The following is a 10,030-nucleotide window of genomic DNA, read 5'->3' as shown; positions in this document are numbered from 1 at the left end:
GATGAAAACTTTTAAAAAAACATATTTATGTTCATTTGGGTCCCTCCAAAGCAGTGTGAGTTACTCCAGTGCCTGGACTAGTCATTGCAACTTTCTTGACGTAGTCAGAAGTTATTTCCTTTCTACCACTGAGAGAATGACCAAGGCCACCTGGTCCTCTGGAATCACACTGGAATCTGGAACCAGAAATTCACACTGCCTCCACCCAACAAAGGGCAGCCATTCGCAGCCCTACTATAATGCTCCGGTGTGAGAGTGTGGCAGGGATGGGCCCACACCCCAGAATGCTGCAAAAGCCATTCCGGTGATGGAAATGGAGTGTGTAGTCTCGCTCCATTGCCACTGGGCGTACACGCAACTGGCGCGATTCCAGCAATTCCGGCTCAGTTTTTTGCATGTGGCCTGCTTTTTGCTTTTCCTCGCCGCAGCGGCGCAGGAGAGAATAAAACAGGCCATGCGGCTGGAGCTTAAGCCTTGCATGATGGACCATCTTCTTGGCAAGAGAGGAGTGCACTCAAGGTGAAGCGGGTGAGTGGACGGGAGCGAAGCGGGCGAGCGGATGGGACAAGCAGCGAGGTGAAATGGGTGAGCAGATGGGAGCAAAGCAGGAGAGCGGACGAGATGAGCGGAGCAGACAGACCTCTTGCAACAGAGCTCCCACGAGCAGCGCAGCAGGGTGAGTGGCGGCTGTGTACTTACTTACCGGATTCCAGAGGGGTTTTTTGCTTCCGCGCATGCACGGAAGCAACCCCCCCCCGAAATCTCATGCATGCCTGTTCCCGCACGAGATTCGGCTTCTGTGCATGCGCAGAAGCTGAATCCTGCACCGGGAGCGTGCACTCCCGTGCTCCCGTCACATTCCAGTAGCGCTTGGAATGGTGCCCCGCCAGTGGGGTGTGTGGAATGGGTGTGCATGTCCATGCACCCTTCAGCTTCATGCGCATGTGCAGTGTACCATTTTGCCAATCCCGGTATTTCCTTGCTTCTGCCTATGCTGAACAGCCGAGCGACTGAACAGTTGTGCTCTCCCAGCGGGGTGAAGGACGGGGGAGTGGAGGACTCAGGTGCTTGGTTGGGAAAGTTGCCCGGGAATCAAACAGCAGGCGAAGTTTCCCCGCAGGAAAAGCTCGGTGCACTTGAACGTCCCATGTGAAGCAGGCAAAGGAGATGATGCCGCCGCTGCCGTTGCTGGTTCTTCCAGCAGTGAGGATCAGGGATGCCACCGTCTTGGCTGCCCCTGGCAACGGGGGCAGGAAGAACAGGAAGGGGATCTAAAACTTTCTAGTGGGATGCTGAGCGGAGCCAGGCTGCCCTCGCCTTCCTCCAACTTGGCTTTATTCTAATTCTGCCTTAAACACAAAGTCATTCTGTTTGTGTTTAAGGCAGGATTAGAACTCACAGCCTCCTAGTTGACAAATTCCCCTGGGACCAAGTGGTTCATTTTTTAACTGTTTGGCCTCCATTTACTTTCCTCCATTTATTCTCTGTTGGTATAGAGCAGTGGTTCTCTAATGCCACGATCCCATAACAAGTTCCTCATGTTGTGGTGACCCCCAACCATAAGTCTAACGCTAATTCTCCCAACAAGCTTTAAGCTGATTGGCAGGAAGGTCAGAGGGGGGACATGATCGAAACATTTAAATATATTAAAGGGTTAAATAATGTTGAGGAGGGAAGTGTTTTTAATAGGAAAGTGAACACAAGAACAAGGAGGCACAATCTGAGGTTAGTTGGGGGAAAGGTTAGAAGCAACGTGAGAAAATATTATTTTACTGAAAGAGTAGTAGATGCTTGGAACAAACTTCCAGCAGAGGTGGTTGGTAAATCCACAGTAACTGAATTTAAACATGCCTGGGGTAAACATATATCCATCCTAAGATAAAATACAGGAAATAGTATAAGGGCAGACTAGATAGACCATGAGGTCTTTTTGTCCCGTCAATCATCCATGTTTCTATGTTTCTAATTGTGAAAAATGGTCATAAGTCAAATTTTTTCCACTGCGGTTGTAACTTTGAACGGTCACTAAATGAACCATTGTAAGTTGAGGACTTTCTGATACATTTTCTGCTTTGTTTATTTCTATTGTAACTTTCTACAGCCTTCCCTGCCAAATGAAATAAGTAGAACTGTCTTTGTAATTGCTTTCCCACTCAGGGAGGCAAGTGGGTTTTAACTCATCAGCATTCAATGCCAAACTGAACTTGCAGTCTTCATAAACCAGGAACACCCAGTCTTTCAAGGGTACAAAAATGTTGCTCTGCACTGCCACCTGGTGGCTGGCTAAGCACCATGATGCAAGTTGAATCCAAAATATGAAATACAGGTAATCCTCAACTGACAATCACAATTGGGAGCAGAATTTCTGTTGCTAAGCAGGATGGTTGTTAAGTGAGCATTGACAGATTTTACAACCTTTTTTTTTTGCCATCGTTGCAAAGGAACTAACTGCAGTTAAGTCAATTGCATGGTCATTAAGTGAATCCGGCTTCTCCTGTTGATTTCGCCGATCAAAAGCCAACTGGGTCGGTCGCAAAGGGCATGAACCCAAAACACTGCACCTGCCATAAATACATGCTGGTTGCCAAGCACCCAAATTTTGATCATGTTGATCAATATCATTTTGATCACCTTGAGGATATTACATTGGTCATAAGTGGGAGGATCGGTTAGAAGTCACTTTTTTCCAGTGTCGTCATATCTTCAAGCAGCCCAGTAGTGGGTTCTAAATGCTGTTGCTACCAGTTCGCATGCATGCTTGCGCAGAAGTATCCTGGGTAGGGGGGCGGAGCCTCCCGCCCTTGCCGCTAACAGTTCACAGAACCGGGCCAAACCGGAAACAACCCACCACTGAAGTGGCTGCTAAATGAAGGGTCACATGACTCCTAGGAATGAAGTTCCATTCCCAAATAATTAAGTTTGATCATTCTTAAACAAAGTCTGAATTTATCCAGAGAAGAATGGAATGGAATGGAATGGAATGGAATGGAATAGAATAGAACAGAACCTTATTGTCATTTTAAATGTACACTAATCAGCATACATTAAAGTGAAATTTCATTGAATTCAGCTCTCAAAATATAACCATTATGCATATACTCACATGCCCACATTACATGTCTCAGAAAGAGATCTCTGAAATCCAAAAAATGTATGGTCCAATCGCATTTTATGGAAAGAGTGAGAGAGGAACCTGTTCTTTGGTGCTGTAAGACATAGTTGTGAGAAATTCTCAAACACAGGGAATCATTGCTTAATGACCAGCTGCTTAGCAACTATCTTAAATTACAACACAGCTCCCTAAAAAGTTATTTATGACCTGGTTTCAGGGTTATTACAGCTGCACATGCCTTCATGGTCACATGACCCCATTTTGACCACTTGGCCACTGATTTACCTATATTTATTTGTTTGTTTATCAAATTTGTAAGCCACCCAACTCCTTATGGACTCAGGGTGGTTTTACGGCTAATTGACTTTACGGCTAATTGTAGTACAGTATTCTGTCAACACACCACGGTTTTGCCAATTTCTGGCAAAAAAAACCCCGCTCATAGAAATGCATTCATTCATTCAACGACCACAACATTTGCTTAGCAACCACCACACTCACTTAAAGAATCCAGAATTCAATTAATGATCATTTAATTTAACTTAATTTTTTAAAACTTACATTCTGCCCAATCCCATGAGATAATGGCAAGAAAGTCATTATATTTTTAATCATGTTGGTGCCTTGACTTACTTACTTACTTACTTACTTATTTATTAGATTTGTATGCCGCCCCTCTCCGCAGACTTATGATCTATCATGACAGAAATTCCAGACTATATTACAGTCTATTGAGGACCTCCTGTGCATATGAGGTTTTCATTTGCCAATTGAATTTCTCAATTTCTCATGCAACTAGACTTACAATCCTAGGTTTAGAAAGCTTAGAACTACGTCGCCTTAAACACAACCTAAGCATAGCCCATAAAATCATCTGCTACAACGTCCTTCCTGAACAACTACTTCAGCTTCAACCACAACAACACTCGAGCACACAACAGATACAAACTTAATGTAAACCGCTCCAAACTCGACTGCAGGAAATACGACTTTAGTAAACGAGTAGTTGATGCATGGAACTCACTACCAGACTCTGTAGCACCTAACCCCCAAAACTTTATCATTAGACTATCCACTGTTCACCTCTCCCAATTCCTAAGAGATCAGTAAAGGGCATGCATAAGTATAACAGCGTGCCTTCCGTCCCCTGTCCTAATGTTTTTCTTTTACTAGTACATGTCTATAAATACCATTATATATTTGTATACCACCAATATGTACTCCACAAAACAAATAAGTAAAATTTTCTGAAAGGGAGTGGGGAATGTTGCTCTTCACTGCCACCTGGTGGCTGGTTAGGCACCGTGATGCAAGTTGAATCCAAAATATGAGATACAGGTAATCCTCAAGTTACAATCACAACTGGGAGCAGAATTTCTGTTGCTAAGCAAGCTGGTTGTTAAGTGAACATTGACTGATTTTACAACCTTTTTTTTGCCATCGTCACTAAGCAAATAATTGCAGTTAAGTGAATGGCACGGTTATTAAGTGAGTTGGGCTTCTCCTATTGATCATCTTCTACTTGGCTGAAATGGGCTTTGATGAAATCGCCCGGTTGAATGCCGCAAAGAGTTCAAATCATCGTTTGTGTACTTTGACAGGAACATCGCAGGGCAGAACGGGCAGAACAACAGCGAGTCCGCACTGAGAAAGAACGGGAACGACAGGCCAAGCTTGCTGTGAGTATCATGATTTCCTAGAATGGAATAGGAAAGAGTGTAAAACTGATGGCAATGCACTGATGAATGTCACCTAGTTGGGTAGTGAGATGTCTGCAAACAACCGAGCTCGGAGACCACCAGGAGTTCCACAGTGTAAAACCTTTGAAATCTTAGCAGATATTAAGGTCTAAATTTATTATTGTAATTTTTGGAGTATAAGACACACAGCAGTATAAGACGCACCTTAGTTTTGGAGAAGGAAAATAGGGGTGGGGGAAAATCTGCCTACTAGGTATTCATCTTGCTAGTGTCCTTAGTATGGTCAGCTTCAGCACATTATTTTATCCCCTGATGAAATCGCCTCTGGAGAGTAACAATGAAAAAGCCTGCAAGCCAGTAAGAGCTTGGATGACCATTAGTACCTCGTTAGGGGCTGGAAAAAAACATATCTGGAGCAAGTAGCAATTTAAAAAACCCTGCAAAGTCTTAGGGCTGTTAGTCTTTGGACAGAGTAACAATGAAAAAGCCTGCAAGCTAGTAAGAGTTGGGAAGATCATTAGCACTTTGTTAAGGCTGGTGGTGATGGGGAGAGCTTAAAAAAGTTATATTCAGAGTATAAGACGTATTCAAATTTTCAGCCTCTGTTAGGGAGGAAAAAGCTGTGTCTTATACTCTGAAAAATACGGTAATTTAGGTTCTTCATTTTATTTTATTTATTTTATTTTATTATTCTATTCTATTCTATTCTTATTTATTTTATTTTATTTTATTTTATTTTATTTTATTTTATTTTATTTTATTTTATTTTATTTATTTTATTTTATTTTATTTTATTTTATTTATTTTATTTTATTTTATTTGTCCAATACACAATATTTATTTATTTATTTATTTGTTTGTTTGTTTGTTTATTTGTTTATTTATTTGTTTGTTTGTTTGTTTATTTATTATTTATTTATTTGTTTGTTTGTTTGTTTGTTTGTTTGTTTATTTATTTGTTTATTTATTTATTTATTAGATTTGTATGCCACCCCTCTCCGAAGACAATAATACACAATGAAGGTAATAGAGGATACCTTCGAGTAAATAGAATTAGAGAAAGAATAGAAGAGAGAGTATAGGATAAAATAATCAATGAGAGAATAGAAGAAAGATATAGGGATAGAAGAGAAGATATGTGGGATATAGGAGAGACAATAGGACAGGGGTCGGAAGGCACTCTAGTGCACTTATTTTCAGCTTTCTTCCAAATCAATTAGGTATATTTGCTGACCGATAGGTGAGAAACTGCAATTTGACTCTGAATCACATGAGACGTCAACATTGATATAATTCAAGTCTGGAAATAGCCAGCAAGATTTTTTTTTTATTGGAACCCTTGTGCTAAAACAAGGAATTGACATTTTAAATTGGTCGACTTGTATTTTTAGTGGTTATTTTACAATTTTTGAAAGATTGACCGCTGAATTTGAATATCCTTTAATACATGATGGATAATGCAATGCAAACATAGTAACTAAATAGCATGGCCCAGCTGTTTAGCAAACTCGGAGGTATCTGTAATTTTAAGTCCGTTAGAACAGCTGTCCCCAACCTTTATGACTTGGTGGTCTGAAGGTGGAAGTGGAGGGCTGTGTTGCACTTGTGGGTGTGCCAGCCCACCGCTTACACAAGTTGAGTGGCATGGGTGCGTGCTTGCCTGCTGCTTGCACAAGCTGAGGTAGGCATGTGAATGTGTACACTGAATTGCCACTCATGTGAACTGGTAGTGGGCCATGGCCCAGGAGTTGGAGACCCCTGCTTTAGAAGATACTGCATAAGCATGAGAGCCGAGTTCAATTTTATAAGATATGAAAACTTAAAATCAACGTTTAGTAGGATACTGGTTTTATTTCTGATCTATGGAAAGAAGTATCTGTCAACTGTCTGACTATTGGACTGAAAATAAGGAAACACTTGAGAGAGATTTGAATTTCCAAAATAAAAACTTTTATCGAATACGCCATATCGGTGCTGAAGAAACAAAAAATAACTCTGGTTTTCCCACGCAAATTCTTCCCCTTCTCCCCATCCCTGGTGATCCCATTGTCCAATTATGAAATGTCCTTTTGTTATGGGAGATTCCATCTCTATCTCAAACACCTGCAGTGGTGACCTTGATGGCTTCATTGCTCTCATGATCTCCCCCATACATTTTTGGCATTCCATTTCTCTCTTCCTTCCCCCCAGTTCATTGTCAAGTTCAAAAGCATTAACGCTTGAAAGAAGCAAAGGAGTTCAATCTTGATGGCGTCCAAAAGTATCTAATTTTGGGGGGGAGGGAATTAATTAATCTGGTGTTTTAAAAAGTGAAACATAATTCTTGGGATTTAAAAAGGAAACTAAGTTCATGAGAAAATAGTATTCTAGCTCTATCAGAGCCTGGAAAAAATATTTATAAAGGAATGATCTTACATTGGTCAGGGAAGAAACTTGAAGGTTTTTTAACTCATATGATGTCTTAGTTTTTTCCAGATAGTCCTCCACTTATAACCATAATTGACTTCACTCAATAGCCACAATCCTGACTCTCCCAGTTGTGGTAATAAAGTGACCACTTGGGTCATTAGTGACCCGCTGGAGACAAAGTGTGGCCCCCTTAGTTGTGGTGAGAGGCCTATGTTGTCACTCTGCCCCATAGGGAGGAACAAACTATGGGATTGGCTAGCATTTTTGCCAGATTGGAGGTCTGTTCCTCCAGGGCTCAATGTCTTGGAGAATCAGACTTAAAATGTCCCAAAAAAACCCTCTAACAAGCACTACGTCAATATTTTTATTTTGTAGTTCACTATTTTAACATTTTTAAAAGAAAGAGTAGAAGATACACATTTTAGCATGTGCGATATTTCACTGAGCAAAGAGAAGTAGAATCTTAGGAGCGTTCATTAGTATTCAGCTGGTAGTTGAGATCTCTTGAATGAAAAGGCCAGCTATAAATATGAGTGGGTTCCTTGCAGCCAATCTCTTTTCAGTTCCCTGCAATGGCCAGCGAAATGCATTGTGTGAAATCTGTCATTTTTAATGGCTCTAATGCTACAGCATTTGTGTAAGCGATGCCATATGTTGCAGACAGCTTTAAAATTGGTTGCTGCAGTTTGACATTGTGCGTTTTGTGTAGGGCCAATTATTTTTATTTTGGAAGGAAGGAAAAACCATCATTATTTTTCATGGTTTTATAGGAGAAGTCCGAGTGGGCTGTCCTTAGACACTTTGTCATGCCTGTATGTCTAGTTACATTCTCTTCTCTGCTCAAGAATACACGTAGTCCTCCATTTAGGATCACAATTGATCCCACAGTTGAGATCAGCATATATGGGACTGATTGGGGTAGATTGTAGGGGTGGCACTGAAATACAATGTTATCCTATTTTATTTATCTATATATTAAAATATTGTATTTTATTCCAGTTTCATTTAAAATTGTACTTTATTCCAATTCCATTTTAAATTGCATGTTATCCAATTCTATTTTAAATCGTTTTTATTAGATTTTTAGTAATAATTTGTGTCTGGAACTCTACACTTTGATCTAGCCCAAAGGCTAATGAATAAAGTAAATAACTAACCTAAGAAACAGAAAGGAGCAGGAGAATCTATAATTTTAATGTAATGGAAGCAATGAGATACAATGCAATACAATGCATTGCATATTGTATTGTACTGCACAGTTTTGTAATCGTAATACAGTGATTATGATTACTATCAGTAAATCATCATTTAAATCATCCACCATCTGTTAAGTCTGATCATTTGCTGACAATTTGTGGAAAGCTTCAGGAGGGTGCACCAAAGATTTTTGGAAATCGTTGCATAGCCTGGGGTCTCCAGAGTTTTCTGCCTGATAAAGAAGGGCACCGTGATGGTTCTTCCCAAAAGGAAGCAGGGAAAGCACCATTAAATAATGTTTTCCATTATGTCGCCCTTTGCAGGAAGAAAAAATGAGGAAAGAAGAAGAAGAGGCCAAGAAAAGAGCTGAAGATGATGCTAAGAAGAAGAAAGTGCTGTCCAACATGGGAGCTCACTTTGGTGGATACCTGATCAAGGTGAGCTTGTGGTGGCTTCCTTTGGGAGGGAACCACAATTTCATTTTATTCTTTCAGGTGGAGACATCAAGATGAAGCTGCACATGAATCTATTATTGCAAAATATAATCACATAAGAAATGTTCTGTCTGTTATGGTGGGCGACACAATTGAGTGGTTTTGATTTGGTAAACTACATGATGGGGAGTAGAACCTTGATCTTATTCTCCAGGTGCCCAATAGAAATATAATATACTGTTCAAAAAAATAAAGGGGACACTCAAATAACACATACTAGATCTGAATGAATGGAATATTCTCATTGAATATTTCATTTGCACAACTATTTCATTTACACAACAGCATGTGAAATTGACTACCTATCAGTGTTTCTTCCTAAGTGGACAGTTTGATTTCACAGAAGTTTGATTTACTTGAAGTTATATTCTGTTTTTTTAGTGTTACATTTATTTATTTATTTTTGAGCAATTATAATAGTGTCTAAGGAATAAATTACCATTTTATAATAGTGTCTAAGGAGTAGATTACCATTTTGAGAAATGGGCACCATTGTATGACTTTTGACAAGGGTACCCCAGAGATCTTATGTGGTAAGGCTACTCTGCCATCAGCTTATAAGAGAATGTTAACTCATTGTTAAATCATGTTAAATCATTAGATTTACTAAGCTTTTTTTTAAAGGCAAGCAGCCGTCTCTTGGAGAAAGTTCTATATAAGCGGTTACACATTTCTAGAAAAGCAACTTCCCTGATTCCAGACTTGGTCCTTTCTCAATGGTGCTGCTGCAATTTTGAAGTGCCATAATAGTTCTGATGCTTCAGTTCATTGGGGCCCCCAATTGGCATCTTTAACAGTAGATGAGAAGTCTTGGCCAGGCTCTAGCAACAAGTAGAAGGAGAAAGAGGGAGTGTATGCCTAGGTGTGGTTTGCTCTCATCCCAGGAGGTTGGTGATAGAGCAAGCTGGAGACGAGAGGCATGGGGCTCGCTTTGCCTACAAGGCAGCCTGTCCAACATTCCACCCAACCTGACATTATCCTGGACCATTCTGGTTTGTTCCCTTTTGTTCTCTAGAGGAATAGAATCAAAAGATATAAAGTGTTAATACCATTTTATAATGCCTTGGTAAGACCTTATTTGGAATATCTAGTTTTTGTTGCCATGATATCTCGTCTGT

The 10,030-nt window shown here is 40.2% G+C and overlaps 1 protein-coding gene across 2 annotated transcripts in view; it reads left to right on the top strand.

Annotated features, from left to right (window-relative positions):
- TNNT1 (troponin T1, slow skeletal type) overlaps positions 1–10,030 on the top strand; it is a 32,451-nt gene that overhangs the window by 14,851 nt on the left and 7,570 nt on the right. For both annotated transcript variants that reach the window (XM_070729357.1, XM_070729359.1), the window contains exons 6-7: positions 4,714–4,791; positions 8,742–8,855. In XM_070729357.1, the coding sequence (XP_070585458.1) occupies positions 4,714–4,791; positions 8,742–8,855 (192 nt within the window). The remainder of the gene's footprint in view (positions 1–4,713; positions 4,792–8,741; positions 8,856–10,030) is intronic.

This window comes from Erythrolamprus reginae, chromosome Z (genome assembly GCF_031021105.1).
Source record: "Erythrolamprus reginae isolate rEryReg1 chromosome Z, rEryReg1.hap1, whole genome shotgun sequence".
Taxonomy (NCBI): domain Eukaryota; kingdom Metazoa; phylum Chordata; class Lepidosauria; order Squamata; family Dipsadidae; genus Erythrolamprus; species Erythrolamprus reginae.
Note: the sequence above shows the minus strand (reverse complement) of the source record. Positions and strands in the feature narration are given on the sequence as shown.